This window comes from Schistocerca cancellata, chromosome 11 (assembly GCF_023864275.1).
Source record: "Schistocerca cancellata isolate TAMUIC-IGC-003103 chromosome 11, iqSchCanc2.1, whole genome shotgun sequence".
NCBI classification, from domain to species: Eukaryota; Metazoa; Arthropoda; class Insecta; order Orthoptera; family Acrididae; genus Schistocerca; species Schistocerca cancellata.
The window spans coordinates 157,844,564-157,871,183 of NC_064636.1; the positions used below are offsets into that span (position 1 = coordinate 157,844,564).

General features: G+C 41.6%; 1 protein-coding gene across 3 annotated transcripts in view; it reads left to right on the forward strand.

Moving 5' to 3' along the window:
• Positions 1 to 26,620, forward strand: part of LOC126108792 (uncharacterized) — a 110,415-nt gene that overhangs the window by 22,002 nt on the left and 61,793 nt on the right. For all 3 annotated transcript variants that reach the window (XM_049914150.1, XM_049914151.1, XM_049914149.1), the window contains exons 4-5: positions 9,984 to 10,076; positions 11,006 to 11,098. In XM_049914150.1, coding sequence (XP_049770107.1) covers positions 9,984 to 10,076; positions 11,006 to 11,098 — 186 coding nt within the window. The remainder of the gene's footprint in view (positions 1 to 9,983; positions 10,077 to 11,005; positions 11,099 to 26,620) is intronic.

A 26,620-nucleotide genomic window follows, 5' to 3' on the forward strand; every position in this document is an offset into this window, starting at 1 on the left:
TGTGAAGTGCATTTTCAAGCTTTTTAAGTTTGGAAAGCCCATTTGTAAGGCTAATAAGTAACCAAGGATCGATCATCTGCTTGTGTCATGAAGAGAATACATGACAGAAAAATAAACATTAAATTAAACTAGAGGTAAAGCTGTTATCAGACTTGAGGTTTTAAGCACTGGAGTTCTCTATTATACACAGTCCTGCTGACTACCATTTGCTGTTACCCTCCTTCCACTTCTTGACTGATTTACCCAACCAGTTACAAAGTACCTGTCGTTCAATGATCAAGGACCTTTGGATTTGTAGCTTCACAATTACCCATTGAGCCACCAAGTACTAGAAAAAGGCAGAAGCATTTAGCAGTAAAGTCTAGAGTTATTAGGTAATAATAGCATGGGACACATAATATGAAAGAAAGGAACCAGAATAAATAGTTGCATAATCTTAGATTCCATACTGAATGCACACCAAAATAGTGGTTTGTCACATGTATAGAAAAAAGGCAAAGGTAATTCCAGTTTGTAAGAAAAGTCAGAGGAAATACATGCAAAAGTACTGACATACCAATTTGGTGCAAAAATCTTCTTGAATGATTTTGTGATCCCGTATGATGGCTCTTGAAAAAAATAAATTCATCTACAAGAATGGAAATGGATCCCATAATTACTGGGCATGTGAAACTGTTTAGTCTGCGTATTCACAGTGTTGCCACAATGTAGTCAGCCTGTAAAATGAGACCATAGTTCTGAAGTAGTATTTGTGGGGAAAGCTAGCTAAGTTGATGAGCCTTTCAATGTCTCAGCACTTCTGCCGTGCAGTTAGTCGTTACCTTATGCCTTTAATTACATGCAAGCAGTAAGATACATTAGAACTGACTGGTACCTGGTGTGAAGTACCTGCCATTAACACATGTAAACTATACAAATACCTTCTCTTGTGATGATGTCAAACAGTAATAGCTAACAGACAAAACCTATGGAATGAAAATTAATGTTTCCATAACTGCCTACCCATTTGTGGCAGAAAGTATTTTAAGTGTAGTTATATCTTGGCAATATAAAAATATTGTTGACTCTGAGAATCCCTACTTTCACTAGTGGTTGAGGGGTTACCACCAATAGCATATGCTTTCATTTATTGCACAGATTTTATCCATATCCATTCTTTTCCTTCCTCTCCCCTCAACTCTTCTGGCACTCCCATCCCAGTGGTGTCTCACTTGTCGCTTGGGTGTACATTCCTTGCCTTACTAAGTATTTCAAGGGTTTGTACTTCAGGTTTCAGCCAGCTTTCAGTTCCAAGAGTATTTTGATCATGACAACTTTCTGGAGGGCATTAAATTCAGGGACTACAAATACATCAAGAATTTACTGTTAACATGTTGATGGTAGTATGGTCTTTACTTTGTTTGCAGTCTGATTTCTGTATCTCTGAACTGATTAGCGTGCATTCATCAGAGGACCTCAAACTACTGCCTAGCCTAAAAAAAAGCTTGGTTCGTGTAGTGCACCCCTGGCCCATCAAGTATTCCTAGTATTCTCCACCTCATAATGCATGTCCAGCAGTCTGCAGTCCGGACAGTCAGAGAATCGATGAAGCCTTTGGCTGAGACCCTACACTCACACCAAACCAAAGGACTCGAATCAGTTCTGGGAATGCTGATACAAACTGTGTGTGCTGCATGCACTCACGTGTGACACAGGGGCTCTTCGCCATTTGTGCTACCTCTCAATATAAACTGAAGATGGCCACAGGACCTAAACGACGGGTAACATTGGGGCCAACATGAGCCACAACTTGTAGACAGCCACACCCTGTGTGTTTGATAGCCACAAGCAGGACATTTTCCACATCTCAGATGAGGCTCCCTGGCAGACATATTCAGTACTCGTAGGATTTATTTCCAGTCCTGGATGCCATTTCCCTAAGGAGCTCCATAATGCATTTAACATTGGAGCTTCTTATTAACTAGCAAACTCCTCTCCATATGTGGCTGTTTGGACCCTATTAACTAGCAAACTCCTCTCCACCTGTGGCTGTTTGGACCCTGATGAATGAACACCTGCCAGTCCACTCACAGGGTCAATGGGTGAGGCCAGCCTCCACATTCACTCTCTCCCTCAAACAGCACTAACAGTTGCAACCCATCCCTCACCATTTGGTGAGGACAACTCAGTCACATTGGGTACACTACAAGGTGTGTTGACTGCATAGCCATTGGGTAAAATAGGTGGCACCTTAGACATCCCATGTGACAAGCCAGATTCTCGGCCCCTCTACTACAGTAGGCAGCAGCCTGAATGCTGCTGAGCATGGCAAAAAGCATCTTCAGCTGTTGGTGAACTGAGGCCAGCTCCTCCATCTGCACACACCGTGCTCACATGATATCCATTCCAATACTACTATTCAAAAATTAACAATAAAACACAGAGAAAGCAGTATATCTAGCTTGCTATTGTTCTGATGTTTCACCAGTGGAGGCTAATGCATTACTGCACTGTGTAGCTGTTCATTCAAAAGAATTAAGAGCTGTGCAACAGACTATGATTACTCTTTAAAGTTACTAAAATATGGGATTGCGCCTCTTGACTGCAAAAACATGGAAGGAATGTAATCAGAAAATGAGAGAGAGAGAGAGAGCTACATATGACGGGCTTATTTCAATAGTGGTACAAGTCAATTACTTCCACTTTTCTGCCTGTAATGCTTCTGAAATTAATGATACAAACAAACAGAAAGAAAGGTTCATCTCTAGCAAGAAGCTATATGCTTGAATATTTTTGGTATCTCAACTGCAGATTTTTCAGCACTCATTTAACTTCAGGACTCTGTATCTCAAGATGAACAAAAATGGACTTGTACCAGTATTGAAATAAGCCTTTCATATGTAACTTGATTCTGAAACAACCCCAATTTAATTATGGTATTGTTAGCAGTCAAATAATGTACTGGCTTCATCTCCGTTTCAAGTAACGGTAACCTAATGCATACATGCTAATTGATTTTGTGTGCTGTGGGTGTCGTTTCAGGCAGGCTTTGGCTGCTCAATAATGCTACATTCAAGGAGCAGAGCTTTTTGACTAAACAAGGTCATTAAAGTTAGCCCGAAGTAAAGTTACATATTTTTGGTTAAACATAAATAGGAGGAGTCACTGTAAGTGCAAAATAAATTTTTATTCAGATCTAATTTCTACATGTCAAATATGCTTGTGTTGTCTATTCTTTTGGACATGTCCAAGGAGACAGACAGTGTTTTGATCCTGCAGCCACAATTACTCAGGGCACAAAGGAAGTAGAGACATTAGTTGTCAATGGGCATTAATTTACATCAATGAGGAGGATTGAAAATTTGTGCTGGACCAGGATTTGAACCTGAGTCTCATGTGGACTGGGCAGTTGTGGTGACAACTATGCCATCTGGACACGTTGAATTGGGTTGGGTTGGGTTGGGCTGGGAGGAAGAAACCAGACACAAAATCATCGGTCTAATCGGATTAGGGAAGGATGGGGAAGGAAGTCGGCCATGCCATTTCAAGGGAAGCATCCCGGCATTTGCCTGGATCGATTTAGGGAAATCACGGAAAACCTAAATCAGGATGGCCAGACACAGGATTGAACTGTCGTCCTCCCGAATGCAAGTCCAGTGGTCATCCCATCTACATGGGCTACTCTAGCATGCTTCCTGTCAGACCCAAATTCTGAACTTACACGCCACTGATGCAGTGCTCATGCTCACGATCATCATTACACATGGTGGCTCACTGGTTCCTCTAAGAGTTGGAGAGTGATGTGCATCTACACTGAAAGCATCATAGGCTGAAATCACCTTAATTATATATTTATCGTCCATTCTTTTGGACATGTTGATGCACCGTCACACCCTGTTGCAACAATCTGAACATGTTTTCCTTACTGCAATCCTTTGGCCAGTGTTGTGGACATGAATGTATAATATTGGCATTCCATATTTATGATAATTTCGTGCTAAAAACAATTGTCACAATATGGCATAGTTTTGCTTGCAGGGGTTAACCCACAACAATGGGGACAAACACTCAGCCAGTGTGATATTCCTCCTCTCACTCTGCCATTATGGTCAACACTCACTCATTGTGCAGCTTCATTACTGCATCTGAAAGCAGCAACAATGCATACCGGAAGCATTCAGTGATTGACTAACGATACCTGGTATCTTCTACTGATTTGAATAAAATATGCTTATCTTTCAGTAGGTAATTGCTCATCCCTAACAGTGCTCTGCAGGTTTGTCACATACTGCATTTTGAGCCTTTGAGACAAGCAGTTGCTGGCCATTCAATACAAACAAAAGACGACTGTGAAATAGGCTGCACAAATCTATACATTACAGTTCTGTAAACATGAGATTACATCTCCGAAACTTACACATTGCTGCTACATAGTGACCCTACCATTTTCCAGAGAATATGTAGTGGAGATCACAAAGCTAATAAAAGGTCTGATCTGAGTCTTAAACTCTGCTCCAAATTTGGTGATAGTAGTTCATCCACAGCTTGACTCTACAAATTAAAAGATGTTCTGTTGCCTCACTAACAAATGTTCACTGCCTCTTCAGCCAACAGCCAAAAAGTGAGCCTAGGATGTACTCTGAGCCCAACCAACAGATTATGTTGTTGCACATGAAGCTGGCCAATAGAACTTACAACAGATCTTGTATGAGACAGTGGTGGATACAGAAAAACCTCACGGAGGGGGTACTAAAGATATCTTGAGCAACCTTAACTTTTACTATGATTATTTTTTTATTAAGTTACATGGAAAAAAATAAAAAAGTTTTATTTAAACTGATTATAAACATATACAAGACAATGCCATCTTATGATACAGAAAAGTTACAGTTGTTGTTCTCATCCTTAAATTATGAATTTTATGCACCTATTCTTCCTGACAAATCGGTTAATTGCATTGTCAGTAGGATAGTCAATGTCAGGGCGAGTGACAGAGCTAAGCCATGAAGTCGATCCTCCTTCACTGTTGACCTCAGCCATGTCTTTGTACATTGCAATGTTGAAAAACTTCTTTCTACTGTAGCAATAGATGCAGGTAGACAAACAAATATTTTGTACAGCATGAGCAAAGTAGGATAGTCAGATCTAGGACAGAGAGACAATGCTTGCTTAAGAGAACACAGTCATTAAGGGCTTTTATTCTTGTTTGCTTGTATTGAAGAATCTGTCCCATAAGTCTCTTTTTAATCACAATGTGTGAGTCTTCTTCAAACAACAGTAGTTCAGTTAAGCACTGATTCAGTTTGTGCACCAGATCATTACCATCATGTTCTAGTAGTTGTGATCGCAAAAGGATGTTGAATTTTAAATGATAAATATTTTCTTCAGCAAAACGCTCTCTCATGCCAGTCGTAACATAGACCAGTGTTAGAATAAAAGTTTCTTTCCAATATGTCATAGCATCATTATGATCGCAGTTTTCCCTGTGTCGTTGTCTGCCATCCACTGGGCACTTCATGGTGACCTGTGTGGTAGTGAACATTCCACAATCTTCCTGTCCCTCCATCAGTATCACTACCTTGGATGCACGCCCAGATGGGCTCTCAACATTGCTGACTGGAGTGCTTTGGCCTTTGCTGTTGGCCTTGAATCCCCACCGCATGGAGTCATCAACAAGGCAGTCCAGAATATAATTACAGCCATTCATTCGGCAGTTGATTTAGCAATCCTCTGTTCCTCAGGCCTGCTTGGACATGAGAGTACCTTGGCGGCCATCAGAGATTGCAGAGGCCATTAGCGATAGTAGGCAGGCTCTCCAGCACCAGAAGTGGCACCAGTCAACATAGCATCTTATTTACTTTAAGTGGCTTCATGCCCGGGTTGCCACTTGATGAAATGATGTAAACAAGGTTGCTGGGAGCAGCATGTCTCAACCATCAGACCACATACCAGTCCTTCACATGTTTGACCTAAGATGAGACACTCTACATATACCAGACACTAGTAAGTGTATCTGCTATTTCCTTGAAATTTCACTGTCTCCACTGACCAAGACACCATTGCTGAACATTTTGCTCTGAATATGCTAGAGTCTCAGCATCTGAGAATTATCGACCTGTCTTTCATTTTATCAAGCAATGGCTGAAGCAAAAGCAATTATCTCTTACTACATGCCACCTGAAGCTGTATAAAGCTCCATTCATTGAGTGGGGGTTCATCAGTGTCCTAGCCCTCTGCCCTGATACAGCACCAAGGCCAGGTCACATTCACAGGCATCATATCCTTGGCATCTGTAACTGGATCTGGAGCGAGGGCCAGTTCCCATCGCAACAGTTAGAAAGCATCATTGTGCTGAAACTGGGTAAGCACCTTTAGAGATGAGCAGTTATCACCCAGTAAGTGTCACCAATGTTCTCCGTAAATTGCTTGAATGCGCAGTGAGCTGGCAGCTGTGTGGCTCCTTGAGTCTTGGGGTCTTTTGGCTGCATCCCAGTGTGGTTGTTGACAAGGCTGTTCCACTTCTGATAATATGGTTTGCCTGCAGTCTACCAACCAATCAGCTTTTGCCCAATGTCAATGCATTATAGCTGTCTTCTTTGACCTGCAAAAGCTGTGTGACACCAGGAGGTGACACCATATCTTTTCTGCCCTACATGAGTGGGGTCTGCGGGAGCCACTCCCAATTTTTATCTAGAATTTCCTGTCACAATGTATGTTGTGGGTTCTAGTTGGTGCTTCCCACAACACTCCACATATCCAAGAGTATGAAGTCCTGCAGGGCTCTGTACTGAGTGTCCTTGTCTTTCCACAAGCCATCAGTGGTCACCTCCAGCTGTGAGGTCATGAGTATCACCCTCCTTGTGTGCAGACTATTTCTGCCTCTTACTATTGCTCCTCTAGTGTGGGTGTCACTGAATGAATGTAGACTGCAAGGTGCCATACAAAAGACGTGGTCACGGGCACTCTCCCATTGCTTTTGGTTTTCATCTGCCAAGGCCCATGTCATGGTTTTCTGTCAACATCGTATGGTTCATCTACAACCAGAAATTTATCTTGATGACAAACTAGTCAATGTGGCAGCAACTTACTGCCTTTTAGGACTGGTCTTTGATTCTTAGTTGACATGAATTCCCAATCTTTTGCAGTGTAAGTGAAAGTGCTTGCTGCACCTCAGTACACTTTGTCATCTGATTAACACCAGCAGGGGTGCAGAGTGCACTGACGTCAGCAGCTTTACAAAGCCATGATAAAACCCTGTCTTGGTTACAGAAGTTTGGCATATGGTTTGGCATGATCCTTAGCATTGTGGATACAGGATCTGATGCACCACTGTGGGGTTTGATTTGCAACAGGAGCCTTTTGAACTAGTCCTGTGGACAGATTACTCATGGTGGCTGGGGTTCATTCATTGTGTGTTAGGTGCCAACAACAGCTTCTCAGCTTTGCTACTTATGTTTGCAACTCTCCTAAGCATCGAAACTATTGTTCCCTCTTTCCAAACACAAAAACCCATCTTCCACAAAGGTGGCTTGGATCAGGGATTTTGATCACATTCCATACCCTGTCCCTCCCCTCTGAAGTCCAGTTATTTCTTCCTCCACCTCTCCTCTGGGCTCATTCACTTACATCTCTGTGGGGAACCCATTGGTCACAGCTTTTTCTTGACCCATCATGAGGTCCAAAAGACACGGTCCCTCATGAGGCCCTCTGCCACCAATTTTTCTCCATCTTTGGTGCATCCTCGAGTTCAGCGGTAGTCTATACTGATTGCTTGATGGTTGCTGATGACATGGACTTTGCTTACACTGTTATGGGTCATACTGAACTGCCTTCCTTGCCGGAAGCTGTAGTGTTGGTAGCCGTCTCTTTTGCCCTTCAGCATATCCTTTCCTCCACTGGTGAGTCCTTCATCTGCAGCAGCCTCTTGATCAGTTTGAAAGCTTTCAATTAGTATTACCCTCAGCATCCCTTAGTCATTGCTAACAAATATTCCCAGTATGCCCTTGAGCAATGTGGATGCTCAGTGATGATTGTTTACACTTTGGGTCATGTTGGGATCCCTGGGAATGAACTTGCTGATAGCATGCCCAAAAGTGCTACCAATAAACAGGCTCTTGTAATTAGTATTCTGGAAACAGACCTCTGATCGGTATTACACAATCAAGTTATAGGACCCAGAAATATGACATGGATCACTGAGACTTCAAACAACCAGTGATAAGGAGTCTATGAATCTATGGAGATCCTGCATGCAGGCCCCTCTCAAACATTATACTGTCCTTTGACAGTTTCACATCAGCCGTATCTGGTTGACTCACTGTCATCTCCTCCAGTGCCACCCCATTATCGTCAATCCCATTCAACAATGGTCAACATTTTGCTGTACTGTCCAACCTAGCCACCCTGTGGCAGAATCTTAATCTCCCTGACTCGTTACCCGTGGTCTCAGGAGATGATGCTTCAGGGCCTGACTTAGTTTTATGTTCAATTCTCGAGGAGGGCTATTACCACTCTGTTCAAGGGACGGCAACTTAACATTATTGCCTCATTGAGGTGTTGGCAGAACACTGCTGCCTACTCTCTCCCCCCCAACCTCACTCCCCCCACCCTCACTCCCCCCACCCTCACTCCCCCCACCCTCACTCCCCCCACCCTCACTCCCCCCACCCTCACTCCCCCCACCCTCACTCCCCCCACCCTCACTCCCCCCACCCACACTCCCCCCACCCTCACTTCCCCCCACCCTCACTTCCCCCCACCCTCGCTCCCCCCACCCTCGCTCCCCCCACCCTCGCTCCCCCCACCCTCGCTCCCCCAACCCTCGCTCCCCCAACCCTCGCTCCCCCAACCCTCGCTCCCCCAACCCTCGCTCCCCCCACCCTCGCTCCCCCCACCCTCGCTCCCCCCACCCTCGCTCCCCAAACCTCACTCCCCCCACCCTCACTCCCCCCACCCTCACTCCCCGACCCTCACTCCCCCGACCCTCACTCCCCCGACCCTCACTCCCCCGACCCTCACTCCCCCGACCCTCTCTAACTTCCCCCACACCGCCTCTCCCACCTCGCAGCGCCTCTCCCACCCCGCAGCGCCTCTCGCACCCCGCAGCGCCTCTCGCACCCCGCAGCGCCTCTCGCACCCCGCAGCGCCTCTCGCACCCTGCAGCGCCTCTCGCACCCCGCAGCGCCTCTCGCACCCCGCAGCGCCTCTCGCACCCCGCAGCGCCTCTCGCACCCCGCAGCGCCTCTCGCACCCCGCAGCGCCTCTCCCACCCCCACTGCCTCTCCCACCCCCACTGCCTCTCCCACCCCAACTGCCTCTCCCACCCCCACTGCCTGTCCCACCTGCCACCGTATCTCCCCTCTCCCAACCTCACCCTCTCTCCCACCCCCACCCTATCTCCCTTCCCCCCTCTCCCTCTCCCCCCACTCTCTCTCTCCCCCACCCACTCCCTCTTTCCCTCCTTCTCTCCCCCACCCTCTCTGCCCCCCCACCCTCTCTGCCTCCCCACCCTCTCTGCCTCCCCACCCTCTCTGCCTCCCCACCCTCTCTGCCTCCCCACCCTCTCTGCCTCCCCACCCTCTCTGCCTCCCCACTCTCTCTGCCTCCCCACCCTCTCTGCCTTCCCACCCTCTCTGCCTCCCCACCCTCTCTGCCTCCTCACCCTCTCCCCCACCCTCTGCCTCTCCCCCACCCTCTGCCTCTCCCCCACCCTCTGCCTCTCCCCCACCCTCTGCCTCTCCACCCCACCCTTTCTCTTGACCCTCTCTCCCCTCTTTCTCCACTCCCCCCTCTCTTTCCACTCCGCCCTCCCCCTCGCCCACTGCCCCCTGTTTCCCCCTCCCCCTCTCCCACTTCCCTCTCTGTTGCCCCCTCCCCTTCACCCACTGCCCCCTCTCCCACCTCCCTCCCCTTCTCTCTCTCTTCTTCCCTCTATACCTGTATGACAGGGCCCTTGTAGGAACAAGACACAGAAACCCTGATACTTTAATATTTTGATTTTTCAGTTTCTTGAAGACCCATTAAAGGTTGATGGCCCTAGTGTTTGGGTAAAGCAAGATCCCGAACTGCAACCCCATGCTGCTGGATCTGAGCATAATGTAAGTTTTCACACAAACACTGTTTTTTTTTTGTGCATTAAGTTTAGTAAGAGACTCTAGTTAGATGTTTGTTTGTAAGTTATTACTATTAGTATTTTAACAGCACTTGTAACAAGCATATCTTTAAGAACCATTACCTTTGCATTAATTTTTTATTGTGATTCTGTGTAATGAATACCTTAAGTACATGTTTGGGGTCAACGGAACAAGGAAGACTTCCTTTTGGAAGTAATTAGTAATCTTGTTACATGTCTATGTCACTGTGCTGTGAAAGATGTAGAACTATGACATGTGATGGGTGTATGTCCTAGATTCCCTAGTGAATATTCACTGTAGTATTTACATCATTACTGAAATCCTGCATTGGCTGTGTGTAATTCCTTATGATTTTCTTCCAGTAAACATGACATAAATTTGCATTGTTCCCTAAAGAGCAGGCACTGAAAATACATGGTGATATGGCAAGGAGCTGTGTAAATAGCATTAAATTTGATGAATTTTGATTATAATGTGGGGAATGCCATATTAATCAGCAAAAGTTTCTCTTGTTTATGGGTTTACAGCTGGAAGATTATTTGCATCTCTATATTATCTGAGTTTAATTTTGAAATGTTGCCACACACATATATCAAGTTTGTATATGGGAGTATGACCATCCAATAAAGTAGGCCATAGTGCCTCTGAAATCAGAGTGGAATATGTGGCAGGAATAGAAAGTGAAAGTATGCCAAATAAATACCACACAGTGGCTGATAGCAAAATCAGTGACATTACAACTAATTTGGATGCATTCTGACACTCACTCTTCCCAATCGATAAGAATCTCTGCGAAGTTGGCTGATACTCATAAGAAAGGAATATCAAGAGCTGTGTCTTGCACACAGAAGTTAGCAAGCAGTTATAATTCACAGATTGTTTTCTTCTTTCAGTCTGTTAAAGATCCATTGGGAATATCTTGGCGCACTGATTTTATCAAGGAGGATCCTGAATTAAATTTGGAAATGAATATAACTGAGAATATTGTAAGTATTTACATCTCTGATGTATTGCTTGTAGTCAAATAATAAGTCTTTCGCTAAGTGTGTAGAGTAAAAGTTGCATTGAAGTGGAATTGTCACAGATTGTCAATTTTCTGGAATTTGTTACTGTTCATAATTGTAGAGTATTCTTCTCCTCCTTCACTTGACTTTCATGTCACCTCTTATGTTCTGACTTTTAAATAGAAGGGGAAGGGGACTAGTGGTTGGTAAAATCCTGTTCTCTGTTGCCCTCGTTGATATCAACTATATTGTATAATGGTTGTCTGTGATGGTCCCAAAATTCACATTTAGATTAAGTGTAAGTTCCAATAGTGTAGGTCATTTGAGAAATATTCCTCCTTTCAATAACATCTGATAAATATAATTCAAAAGAACATTGATGTTCTTATCTTTTCTGTGAATCATGGTTATTCTTGAGTTTGCCCTAAAAATTTATTGGGTTTTGAAAAAGAGATAAAATTTGTGTGTTGTAGATCAGCCCTGGTACTTCGGCCACTATCTGTACATATTGTGGCAGCTTCTGTGGTACCTGTTGCATTAGTTATAAAATTTTCAGTAATAGAAAAACTCTGTGTATGGCTTCTGGTGAATAATTGTACATAGATGAAGGCATGTATGACCTCACCATTCAAGTCCTGGCAGATCTAAAGCAGAAAGATTAATTTTTAAATATGCTTTATGACCTAGGATGCTCACATTGATAAACATGTCACAGGAATGAAATTAGACAAAGATTGGGGAATGTTCAACACACAATTGCAGGAGGTTAGGTACTGGCTCACTCTTGATATCATTGTTCATAAACTTCTTGAAGTTATAAAGGATTTTTCAGGCACTGAAACGTTAGCTTCTTCAGACACTGGGATGTGTGGTGATTATACAAGCATACAGGTCGAGGATCCAAACTATCATGCTAGGGACAGCTCAGAGAGTATGTAAAGGATTGTAGCTTATTCACAGCTTACAGGCCAAGACTTAATGTTACAGATACTAATATTATGACATTTTAAACAAATTAAAGGGATGCGTTGGCATCACAAGTAGACAGTACAGTAAGTGAAACAATAGTAGTGTTGTTCCACAGGAAGGGTTTTTCAGAAATGAGAACACCATGCATATTAGTGAGGGGTGTGCAAATGAGGAACTTGCCCAAAACAATGAACTGTTGTGTGTCGTAGGGCATAGCTGTAGTTGTCAAAAGTGGCTGGATTGTAGTTGGTGACCACTTACCATGAAAATACAAAAGGCCATACTGGCCTTTGCATGTAGACCAAGAGATCACAGGTCGAACAAGATGTCTCCATGGCACCAGGGCCAGAGGTTCAGGGATAGTGTCCACAGCATGGAGTGCTGCTCCCAATGCAAGTGTGCAGAACAGTGTGCTGCTGGTTGTGTGGTCTGGAAAACAATGTCATGTGGCTGGCACTGAAATCACTGATGTGTACTCCACTTGTTATGTTGAAAATATGTAACTTAGATTAAACAGTGATAGACACCTGAGAAATCTACAAATAGGATGTGTGTCCATAACAGTGATCCTGAGAAGTACATGAATTGTGCAGTGAACATCTTAGCTCTGTCAGCTAGAGTGACATGCAACCTTTGTGGTCTCGGGAGCATAAAATGCGAGGGCTTAATAATGATGCAGAGAAATAGGGCTGACAATTTTGATACTGGCACATGGCCAGCAAGATTCTGTATTAATTGTGGAATTGCGAATTTTATTAGATAATTGCATGAGAAGCTAGAGCAAGATAGCAAAGTAATTCATTGTTGGAGAAGCAATTCAGTGCCAGGCTGCTATATCTGTTACTGGTAGGTTCAAAAAACACACAAGTGTTAAAGAGATGCTTCAGGAACTCAAATGAGAATTCCCAGAGAGAAGGTGATGCTCTTTCGAGAAACACTATTGAGAAAATTTAGAGAACTGCTATTTGAAGCAGACTGCTGAACGATTTTGTTGTTCCCAACATACATAGCACATAAGGACTATGGAGATAAAATCTGAGAAGTCAGGACTGAAAGGGAGGCACATATACAGACTTTTTCCCTTGTATTTGTGAGTGGAATGGGAACGGAAATGAGGAGCAGGTTTATGGGGTACCCTTCGTGATATGCCATTAGGAGGATAGCGGAGTATAGATGTATGTGTACTAGGTAAAATAAGTAGCTGACTAATGTAGTAGGAGCAACAGTGATATTTTTCATAGTAGTTAATGTACATATATGTACATACAAAATAATCTATTAGCAGTTCACATAATTAGCAGTTTGAGTAGATTAGCACTAGTCACAAACAGCTGGTTGTCACTCCCTGTGGGAGCTTCTGCCTTAAGATTTGCAGCCTGGCTCATCCAACATCCATCCACATCTTTATTTATGGAATGCAATGTGGAAATCAAAGAATGAACAAATGAATAACGTTCACACCCCATCTCTAGCCAGAGCATAGGTTACAATGTTGAAAGCAAAATTTAATTTTATGAAAAAATTCTGAAACATTCAATAATATATGCAACCCATCAAGACAAATGAAGATCTTCATATTTCACTGAAAGAAGTTACACCTATATAAACAATTCCTCAGGATGTTTAAAATCATCAGATTTCACAAGGCTATAACTTTGTAATAAATAAAGGTGCAGAATTTGTGTCAGATTTTTACTTCTATACATGCCTCCAAAGCCTTTATTTACAAAGGAACCATATGACTTTCATGTTGCTTACATTTTAAGTGTGTGGTTTTCACAGCTGTGTTTTGGATCAGATTCATCATTTACTGCTCACAAATATCAAAATTCTTTTCAACACATTTAAGCATCCAGGTGATAGACTTGATCCATGCATTTGCAAGCATGTCAGTTTAGGAAACTCAATGCTGTTCCCATGTAGCATCATAGTTCAAACAAAGTTGTTGGAAGAGGGAGCACATAGGTAGAGCCTTTAACAAACTCTCACCGATAAAAAAGATACCATACTGTGAGTTGAAGCAAATTTCATGGTCAGGTCTGCAGCCCCTTTAGCTGATCAATCACTCATGTAGCTTACTGGTAAGAAGTGCTCTTTTGTGCAGGTTCCAATGCAGGGGTATACCATCCATATGAAAAATTATATTTCTTATAATTTTCCATCTCATCTGTTTTTGGTCCATCTATGTGTTTTCTAATATTGTAAACTTTCTTAAATTTGTTACAAAATTCCCTTCTCTTCAGATTCAGTTGTGCTAATCTCACTAAACTGTTCATCACATTACTTATGTTTAATAATAAATCATGGTCGCTACCAACAAACTTCCTGTCCCATGTTGTACAGCACTTTACCTTTATTAATGTTGCAATTACACCAGTTCAAGTCATCCCTTTGAGACTCATTTTATAAGATGGGAAAGCAGTCAGGAATGACCTGCTACTGGAAGAAGTAGATACTACTGGTCACACACTAAATGAAACATCCTGTGTACAATTCCTTTGTGTCTATTTGGGTTTCAATTGAAATGGGGTCCAAAAATTGGTAAACTTGTCAAGTTGATCCCCTCAGCATTACTCACCTCGAGGCAATTATGATGGCATCTTTTGGAATTTTCACTTGTTTTTGTAATTATCTTCTGGGAAAGCCATTTAGAAGTAAAAAAAAATATTTGTTATTTAACGTAAAAGCCAATAGAGTGTTCCATATTGACATGTAGGTGCAAGATTCCCTGGGTCAATGAAGAGGTTTATGCAAGGTGTTCACATCACATTCCTACTACAAGCTTGTATAGGGTAAATACTAATTTGTTCATTGATGCCATGTCCTATAAGATTATCCTGTAGGATAGTACTGAGAGAAAGCATGCTAGGAAGCATTTCTGCAAGTTGACACTCTGGGGGAACATTCATTAATTGCAGGGCAGAGAGACATGAACTTTTTGGTTATCTCATTCTCATGCTGGTGCCTCCTTAATTTGTTATCGATCTGAATGCCCAAGAACTTATTTCATGGATCCTCATCCAGTGTCTGTCATTGATGTCTGCTTGTATCCGTAAGTCATTTGAATTTGTTTGAAATTGCATGATGTATGTTTTTGTAAGTATAAAGATTGAATTTTTGTGTTGTTGCCTGTAAACCAGTTGCAAGCATGTTCCATTATTTTCCTGGCTGTTTGTAGTATGAACGTGTTTGGCAATTATCAGTGTACTTGTCATCGGCAAGCATTGCAGATTTTGAAGGCATCTCCAATGGTTTTAGCAGAACATTTATGTAGATCAGGATAAATCAAATGCTGAACACTGTGGTACATCATATGTATTGTTTCCCCATTTTGTATTCAGTTTTCCTCCCAAGGTATCATTTATTACTATGACCCAGTTTTATGTTACTAAGCTAAGATTTTTTTTTTTTGTAAGTGTAATTCACTTAACACCATAGCACTGTGGTTTTCCTGAGTAAAGGGAGATCAAGGCTGTAATGTGATGCCAATAAGTTTTCTCCATTTGTATGTGTGACTTGTACAGTTACAGAATGAAAATGTCATCCCAGCATTGGGAGACTGCTGTAAATAGTGAAGGAGAACATTTCATTGATTATTTAAGTCTCTCTTATTTGTATCTGTTATATATTAAGATTAGGGAAATATGCTATGAACCATATACCAACCAAATAATTGCTGGAAATGGGTACATATGCATTACCTTTTTTCATTTTATTGGTAAACTGTGTTTCCTTTCATCTCTGTCTAACCAGTATGTATAATGTTCAAAATGAAGCTTGGTCTTTGAAGCCCAGTGTCTGAATACAGACGTTGCAAACACGGATTGGTATTGTACATATCTTTTGCAACACAGTTAACTCAGTGGATGTGTGCTGAGTCTTCAATGATGAATCATATTGTCTTTAGTTGTCGAGTTTATAAAGAATTCACTATATTTTCAAAATAATTCTGATCTCAAAGTGAGGTTGTGGCTGAGTAAATGTCAAAACATTCTTAATTTCTTGTCATAAAACGATGTGGCTCTGTTGAGACCTTAATGTAATCTGTGCACTATTTATTCTCATAATATTTGAGGAGTAGTGTTTGGGTCAGCTGTGTTATGACACTTAACCAACATAAAAGCTAATTATTCTTTTTCTGAGGTATCTGTTTAAATAATTTTAATGAACAACCCAAAAAATGAGCATAGCTTCTAAAAGTAATTTCATATGAAGAAAATGCAATGAAGGATTGACAGACAGTGTAAATTAGTTAATAAATTTGTTTACTTCATTGTAGAAATGACCAAACTACTAAAATATCCGCCAATTGAAGTTGGAAATAATTTGATTTTGTTGTATGATCAGTAGGCCTGGTAGTTGCAGTGGATAAGAGACACAATTATTCCTTCAAGAAATAAAACAGCATACTTACTCATTATTGGTCAGTTGAATCAAAAGTACAATTCAGCTGAGGAAAGAGTGATTTCAAGTTTCCTCTTGGGCAATCACATGTATGAAAAGTGAGTTTCATTCATTGTTATAGTAACAGTTCCTTTTCTAAATGATTGATAATGTGTTCAGACAGTTGGCTGTGTGGAATTAAAGATAGCTTCTGAAATAATTTTTTAAAATTATGTTTAAATCAGAAATCATTTGAATTGAACCCTTCCTTTAAAATCCAAATACACTCCTGGAAATTGAAATAAGAACACCGTGAATTCATTGTCCCAGGAAGGGGAAACTTTATTGACACATTCCTGGGGTCAGATACATCACATGATCACAATGACAGAACCACAGGCACATAGACACAGGCAACAGAGCATGCACAATGTCGGCACTAGTACAGTGTATATCCACCTTTCGCAGCAATGCAGGCTGCTATTCTCCCATGGAGACGATCGTAGAGATGCTGGATGTAGTCCTGTGGAACGGCTTGCCATGCCATTTCCATCTGGCGCCTCAGTTGGACCAGCGTTCGTGCTGGACGTGCAGACCGCGTGAGACGACGCTTCATCCAGTCCCAAACATGCTCAATGGGGGACAGATCCGGAGATCTTGCTGGCCAGGGTAGTTGACTTACACCTTCTAGAGCACATTGGGTGGCACGGGATACATGCGGACGTGCATTGTCCTGTTGGAACAGCAAGTTCCCTTGCCGGTCTAGGAATGGTAGAACGATGGGTTCGATGACGGTTTGGATGTACCGTGCACTATTCAGTGTCCCCTCGACGATCACCAGTGGTGTACGGCCAGTGTAGGAGATCGCTCCCCACACCATGATGCCGGATGTTGGCCCTGTGTGCCTCGGTCGTATGCAGTCCTGATTGTGGCGCTCACCTGCACGGCACCAAACACGCATACGACCATCCTTGGCACCAAGACAGAAGCGACTCTCATCGCTGAAGACGACATGTCTCCATTCGTCCCTCCATTCACGCCTGTCGCGACACCACTGGAGGCGGGCTGCACGATGTTGGGGCGTGAGCGGAAGACGGCCTAACGGTGTGCGGGACCGTAGCCCAGCTTCATGGAGACGGTTGCGAATGGTCCTCGCCGATACCCCAGGAGCAACAGTGTCCTTAATTTGCTGGGAAGTGGCGGTGCGGTCCCCTACGGCACTGCGTAGGATCCTACGGTCTTGGCGTGCATCCGTGCGTCGCTGCGGTCCGGTCCCAGGTTGACGGGCACGTGCACCTTCCGCCGACCACTGGCGACAACATCGATGTACTGTGGAGACCTCACGCCCCACGTGTTGAGCAATTCAGCGGTACGTCCACCCGGCCTCCCGCATGCCCACTATACGCCCTCGCTCAGAGTCCGTCAACTGCACATACGGTTCACGTCTACGCTGTCGCGGCATGCTACCAGTGTTAAAGACTGCGATGGAGCTCCGTCTGCCACGGCAAACTGGCTGACACTGACGGCGGCGGTGCACAAATGCTGCGCAGCTAGCGCCATTCGACGGCCAACACCGCGGTTCCTGGTGTGTCCGCTGTGCCGTGCGTGTGATCATTGCTTGTACAGCCCTCTCGCAGTGTCCGGAGCAAGTATGGTGGGTCTGACACACCGGTGTCAATGTGTTCTTTTTTCCATTTCCAGGAGTGTACATAAGGAATGTGTTGAATTCGGCATGCAACAATTGAATCTAAAACTTGAAATCTTGAAGATAAAAGTCAACAACTAATTGCATTGGGGACACCATAGATTGTATACACGGCTCGCACAAATAGCGCCATTCATAATGCAATTTTTGATACTCTAAAAAACTAAAACTATACATAAATCATTCGATTAAAACACACAAGTCTTTCAGTTTTTCATTATATTAAATTTTCTTCTTAAAAAAGAAAGAAAGATTCATCTTGCAACACAGTCGTATCTCCCAATTCTAAAGACATAAGTAATATCTGTTACTTCTTAAATAATTGTTGGTTAATTTATTAATGTTCAAATTTGTTCAGTTCTAACAAAAAGTACTGTCACTTTTGTATTGAGTGAATAAATTGTAGCCTTTGGAATGGGTTTCAAAAACATTACCATAGGTTCTGCATTTTCAGAGATGCCATAGAAATTGTTTTATACCTCTCTCATTTAAAATTTCTACAGTGGCAAACAATCAGATCAACATGCACATCCTTGACAGCATCTGTTGCAGTTATCTTCATCTGCAGCATTTGATCCCCACAACAATCATTTTCCACCTCTGAATACCAAGCACATCTTTGATGGGTTGCATCCTTAGTTACGAGAAGATGTTTGGTTTTTTCAAGCTTCAGGGTTGTTGTGACAACAATATGATGATAGCTTGAGGTAGAAAATAGTAATAGTTTTCAATATGAGCAAAACTTTTGACCTGAATTTGAGTTACACTCACTCAGTTGTCCAGAAATCATCTTCCAGTACCATAAGACAACGTTTTTACTTGAATCTGAGTTTGTGCACATTTATAAAAATCTGTAGCTCAGTCAGCATACCATTTCCTGTGTTTCATCTGGTTCCAGACTCCTCTCCTCACCAATAGCATCCATCACAACTTTTCCATGACATGCAGCAAAGAATAACAGTCCATTTCCACTTTAAATACTTTTGGACACAAACTGGATAACGTGTACTTGTTTTCAAATAGAGAAGTACAGGCATCTCAATGAATTGTCGACTTTTTTGAGATGGGAGATCTTATTTACATCAGGTATTATTTGTATGACAACACAGCAACAGAAACTGTTTCATGTGTTAGATTTCATTAGTGATGATGGCATGATAAAATGTTCCTGCAGCATCCTGTGAAACCTGTACTTGTTCATGTTATGAATGAGCATTTTGACTTTTGTCTTCATTAATCAGAGAAGCATTGTCTACAAAGTCAGTCTGTAGATCTCCACATTTCAGAAATCGATTTTGCACATATCCCCTGTTCAGCAGATTGTGAATTTTTAATGAAGCAGTGAAATATAAAATTTGCTTATCAATTTCTGACACTACATCAGTGATGGTACCTTTAACTTCTGCATATTTTGTTGCCTGTCAGCATCAATCCATTTTGTCATTTTACTTCTTTGTCAGTGAACTTCATTATTTAATGTGGAGTGAAGTTTAGGAGTTACAGCTTTTATACTTTTATATGAGTTCATAGTACACATGAATTAACAGTAGACCACATGTTCCAGTAACTCTCTACCTCAAGAAAAAATGCTCTTTTCAGTGCATTCACCAGATAATCAGAGTTGGCATGATACCTACATATATACATTGATGTGTATTGAAAACCATCAAAATGTGTAATCAATGAAAGTATTTTTTATTTGCCCCATTTCTCTCTGTCTCTGTCTAGAATTGCTTATAAGCTCCCTGAGCTGAAAATACCATGTAGTGTTTTTACAAACCTCTGTGCATCTTTGTCTTCGGATCTTTAAATAATTTAGTACCCATCTGTGACCTGCTTGACAGATTGTCATCTCTGTTGTAAAAAAATTAAACTGTTTGCTTCTCTTTTTGTGAAACCTTGTTATCCAGTTTGTGTTGTTAATGTGTGCTTAAACATTATGCAAGTTGTTCCACTGGAACAACTAGTTTGTTTGTTACTGCATATTTCTCAGTTGGGCTGTCTGGATGTAGCTATCTTTTCACTGCTTTTCCTAAATTTTATGGGGATTAGTATGAACCTAAATAGGGTTCTGATGATTATACTCTGGTGACATGAGTGGTTGAGCGTTTACTTTCTTTGTGTATACTGTTCACAGATCTTTCTTCCTCTTTTCCTTTATTTTAAATCTAGACATTTGCTAAGTTGCTCTTTCCTTTCTTCTGAAGTCTTGTGATGTTTTCTTGTCATTTTCCCTGCATTGAACCAATTGTAATTGATTTGCATGTAGTTTTGGAAAATCTCTCTCTCTCTCTCTCTCTCTCTCTCTCTCTCTCTCTCTCTCTTCAAATTTACTATACATTATCTTTAACAGAAAGCTGGTATTAATAATGTGTAACAATGCACCGGTCTTCATATACAGATGTATTACTTTGTAAATTATTCAGCAAATGAAACTTTCATTGTTTCATATATAAAATAATTCCCCCATAAATTCTTTGCTTTACAGCACATTTTTTAAAAAATCGTTTAGGTTGAAGTTAACTAACAATAAATGTAAACTTTCTTCCTGACCTACATTCTGTGTAGTAAGAATCCTTGACGTTAAACTTAATCAGTATTTTTAGTTCCATATCTGGCAGCAAACATGATGAATTTAAACTTAAAATGCCTCTAACACTGTAGCCAAACAAAATGTATTTTGTAACATAGTCTACACAGTTCAAATCAGCACACAGGAAGTCATACTGATCAGTACATGGGGTATGTCATGTGAAGACAAAGATTCCAGATGAAGGACCTAATAATTCCAAAAGCTGGGGAAGTTCCTTGTACCTTTTGTGCATGTATTGTCAGTACTAGCTATTTCACCTCCTGAAGTTAAGTAACTTTCAAATAATAAATGTGGGAAATTATTTACATTTTTTCTCTTCAAACAGGAAAATAGACACTACAGTTAAACCCCGATGCAAAAATAAAGATAAGGTTCAGAAAATTATATTTTACTCTCGTGCTTACATTTTGGAATGGCTCAAAACTACAAACTTGTCAGACAAAATGGCTGGCCTTCACTTAACTCCCGGAGGTAAAATAGCTAGCACTGACAATACATGCACACAAAGGTACAAGGAACTTCCCTAGTTTTTGAAATTATTAGTTTCTTCATCTGGAAAGAGTTAATAATAGATACAGGAAGGTTAGGAAAGAAGGGCAGGTCACTGAGAACCAAAGAGTGTCACTCACAATGAAACATCATCAGTTTGACTTTATATTTCAGGCAGAACAAAAGCATACCATGTTTTATGGAGTACGACACACTTTTTTCTTCAAAAAATTTCCTACAACAATCAGGTGTGTCTTATACTCAAAATAAATGTATAATGTCCTGTGTTAGATTTAAAATTCCTGCCAGCCTTAAGAAAGGCCATATATTCAATGCTGTGGGAAACCTATCTCTATACAGCAACACTGGATTCAACTGGCAGCAGCAGTGCACTGACGCTACGAACATAAGTAGTGGAGCTTAACAAGCTTGCTGTCCCCCTCCTGCCCTACCATCACAAACCCAGAACACTGTGTAGCCTATGATGTGTCACTGCATTCTACAGTGCCAGTGAACTTGAAGTGACTTGTATTATCAGTAACAGAAAAGTATTTTCTTTAGTTGTTTATTAATGGAAAAAATAGAGTTTTCATACAATGTGGGCTATAAATTGAAGGTAATAGCATATGCAGAACAATATGGAAACAGAGCAGCTGAGTGGCATTTTGGTCCTCCACCAACAAAAAGAGCCATTCATGATTGGCTTGCCAGTAAGGAAGAACTGAAAAAATGAGTAAGACCACATGTGCAAATTGAGGACTGAATGCAAAATGGCCAAAACTACTCTGGTATCCAAAATTAAAGCAACAAACTACTACTTCCCCATCCTGTGTTTCATTCACGATTCAATCCTACCAACTATCAACCAGATGTAGGTACAATTGTGTTCTGCATGGGAGATGGCATTCTTGTCAACTGACAACTATGCCAGTGATGTCATGGCATGTATGAAATGAGGTAGTGTTTGTTGGGTAACCCCACATTCACAATCACCATGTACACAGCTACAGACAGTGCAGTTTGACACACAGAAAATGCCTACTACACTCGGCAGTGGAGGGTCATAGAAAGAAAGGAAGCAGGACAGTAAAAAATTGATGTGGCCTGATGGCTTAGTGTGAATTGTTCTGTTGTTTTCTTGGATGTAGCGACAGTTCATAGAGACTGAAACTGTGACCCAAAGTCCAGAGCAGGGTCAACCGCATGTGACTTCTGAAGAGGGGACTGTTATTTGGCTGTAAGGTCACAACAGACCACCTTTGTACTGCATGGCAGCTGGCATATGAGCTTGCAGCATCTGCTGTACGTGTTGTATAAAAGTAAACTGTGTTCAGATGGTTTTGTCAGAGTGGCCTTTATTGTTGGAGACCTGCTGCATGTCTACCTCTGACACATCTTCACAGTAGGCTATGTCTAGAGTGAGCAGGCAGCTTGCTTGTGACTCAGGGCAGCCTGTCCTGTCTTGTGTTTGAATGGTGGACCCCATTCTGCAACCCAGGATGTCACTGTGGGTGTCACAGGCATGTCGCGTAGGCTGTGATAATGGGACAAGAATCATACGAACCGCTGAGTACTTCTACGCTTCAGGTTATGTTTGTTTAGTGTTTAAGGCATATATTTTAAATACTATTCTGGTGGCAAGTGATGAAAACCTTCATTCTTTCCACCAACATGTTGCAGCATTGGCTGTTGTTGTACCATGCCCAGCTGGCCATGTTTTACTTTGCAATGCATAACACTCTCACCCTTCTGCAGCTGGTTCTGTTTCAACTCACTTCTGCTCTGGCGTATAATTTTTTTTTTTTTTTTTTTCCGAGTTATGATCTATTCGCTACATTGACCTTTTTATCAAGACTCTGTCCCTCGGATTGGCCAAACTATACTACCCATTACACCAGAGTTACTGGCGACAAATATTTCCGGCCTTATTTCGCCTCGTGAGTATCATTCTGACAATTAGTTACCTTAACCCTTTCACTGAATCTTATAAATTTCCATATGGCCCCTTGCCCTGCACCTTGACTCAAACACCATGGTACTAATTTTTTCATTATTATGCTTCTTGCACAATTTTCTCTAACTATCTACTTCCCACTTAAAAGCGAAAATAAATTGATTATTCTTCATACTATATCTCTGTGCATTCTACTTCATTCTTCTGCTTGGGTTATCCAACTCATGGAACCTGAACTATGGCTGGGTCTGAACTCAGTCGTGTTCTTTGTCTTTTATGCACCAGAAGAACACCAGGCTCAGCAGAACAAGTGCTGCTGCAGTGGTTGGTATGACAGTGGTCAGTGTTGTCTCATTCTGGTGCTGATTTTCACAGTATGAATTTACATGCTGCAATAAAGTTTCGAGGGAGATTGGTCCCTCCTGCTGGTTCAGAAGTGTATTTATAGTATACATTAGTTCTGGCCCTAGAGTTTGATTTAAGCTGGTTAGATTTGCAGCAGGTGGCACTTCCATGGGCTCTTCTGGCCAGTACAAATGTGGCTGGGAAAGGCTCAAGTGAGTTACCCCTGCAATCATGGTGGACAGGCAGAAAGTACGCCCCATTATGTTGCACACTGTTCCATTTAATAAGAAAGCATTCACCTTTCATTCTACCCTCGTTGCTGATGTTCCCCTCCACTTCTTGTAACAAATAGCTGCTACTACCATCTTGTCAAAGCTAGGGACAGCCCATGTGCCTCGACCTGCTGAAAGTACAATTCTGGCTGGACCCCTTTTTAATTGCATTCTCTTTCCTCCTTTGTCCCATTAGCAATTTCACTGCACAGGAATCCTCCCCCACTCATATTACCATACGCGGACAGACTATGATTTTCTCAGTGACATTTTTGTAAATTTGCCTCCTCCATTGCTACATATCTTGCTTTGTCCTTTGTAGTTAATAACAGTTGCTGAGTTTTTACTCTTACAAATTTCTTCAGTATGCCCCATGTGACGAGTTATGCACGAATTATGTAGCACTCGTGATGTGCTTGTTTCCCTGCTGCTGTTACAGAAGTGAAAATGTAAACTTTTCTCCCATCAGTTCTCACTGATGCTGTGGCTACTCCAAATTAAAGGGCAAGTCTTTGTGCTCAGGTTCTGAAACCAATCTCAACTTTCATGATAGTTCCTTCTGTACTTTCCTTAGACCCTTTAAATACTGCTCTTCTTGCAACAAATTTACCCCTAGATGAAACACTATCTTGTATGGACTGCAACCATTGTAATAACTACTTCTGGATTAAGACCTCTACATGGTTTTGTAGTTCCTGATATTCTGAGTAATATGTAATACTGCTGCTTTTGTACTTCAGCTATCTGCATTTCCATGCTGCCTCTCAGTTTTATGCATAAGTTCAAAATCAAATTTGCTTAGTCTTGCTGCCTGCCCTGTCAGCCTATTGGGAAGGATTCCTTAACCCCAACAACCATTTTAATGCCACATGATCTATTATTGCTCTAAATGTTTTACTGTACAGATAAATTTGAAATATGTGAGTCCATAAATAAGGTTAACATCTCATTGAACATTGTGGAATAATTTCATTCTGCAGAATTCAGCTTCCATGAGTGTAAGCTACTGGATGTTCTGCACATTACACCTCTTTCGATAACACACAGCCTGGTGCATGAATTTACGCATGACGTAATAAAACAAATTCTCTATTCAAATGTGGAAATGCCACAATTGGACTCCATGTGTAAGCTTCCTTTAACTGCTGACACTGTTCTGTCCACACAAACTTAGTACCCTTCTTTTAACAATTGTGTAACTTTCTGGCAATATCTGCATATCCTTTTATCAACCAGTGGTAATTGTTCACAAACCCAGAATGATTGCAACTCTTTGACAGATTATAGTACAGGAAAATCACACACACTCTAATTAACCTTGGTGGGTCTGTCTTAACTCCATCTTGTGATATGTCCTCAGTATGATATCTATTCCATCACAAAATCACACTTTTTTGTACTCACTGTTAACTTCACTGCTTTTAAATGTAGGAATACTTCCCTTAAGCACTGCATATACTGTCTGCTGTCACCTCCATAGACGATTATGTCATCAAGATACACAGCATTTCCATGGTTTCGAGCTTATGAGTGTTGCGTCCAACGATCTCTGAAATGTTACAGGTGCATTTTTTAATGAGGTTGGCGTCCTGATTTGGTAGTGTCCCCAGGGTTCCAGAAATGCTGTCTTGTGTCAATCCTGTGATACAGGTTCTATGTGGTGATAATCACTCTTCAAATCCATTGTTGAAAAATATTAGCATAGCTCTAAATGATCCATAGTTTCTGTGATGTTTGGGAAAGAGTAGGCATCCATTATGGTTTTCGCATTTAGGTGTCTATAGTCAAACCAAAACCTATATTTTTTGCATAAATATTCCTGCCCACTGTCGATATCACATTCTTCAATTATTCCATCTTTCAGCTGTTCATCGATTTATAACTCCAAAACTGGGTGAAAGTTGCTAGGTATTCTGTATGGTTTGTGGTAGACTGATAATTCATTTCTTATTGGTATGTGGTGTTGTGCAATATTTGTACCTGATAATGGTCCTTTGGGAAAAAAAAATCATTGAATTCCAAAAGTAGTTTTGTCATCTGTTCCCTATTGCTTCACTCTAGATGTTTCGCTTTTGCTCCTCATACAGTTTCAGTGATATCTGGCAATTCTCTGTGGCTGACACCCCACATGTTCCATTCTTCTTCCTCCAAGATATTCATATTGGCGATTAACAACTGGTGTGTTAATCGTGTGTCCTCTGTGCCGAAATGGTACATAAAAACAGGTATGTGCATGATATGTCTGTTAAATGAACAACCTACCTGATCTAATACTTCATTCTCTTCTAATGGTTCCATCACACACAAAATTCCTACCAGTAAGCTGGACTCAACACTGAACAAAAGTAATTTCCCAGTACCCTTAGATACTTAATCATGTGAATCAAGTATTTGTCTAGTTGTTCTTGGTTTAATTGGTTCATCTTTCACAATAGGCTCTCCTTGCCACATTGCTAGCATGACTTAACCTAACTGAAACATTTTCCGTCAAGTTACACCCTATGTAGCCATAAGTTGATTATGGCACGGTGCTGATAAAAGAACTATAATCCCAGAATCATGTTGTAGCCCTGAATTGCATGTGGCACAATCTCTAACAATTGTTTAACTTAAGCCATATCCAGGTGGGTGTGTATGTCGACCATCCTAATGGTGTGATGTCTTATTACCACTACATGCAGTCTGTACTGTAATGGCTCCCATTGCATAGATTTCACCAAATCACTCCTGGCGACTGAAACTTGCTCCCCTGTGTCCTATAATATGGAATCCTTTTTTTTCTTCTTCCTACTAT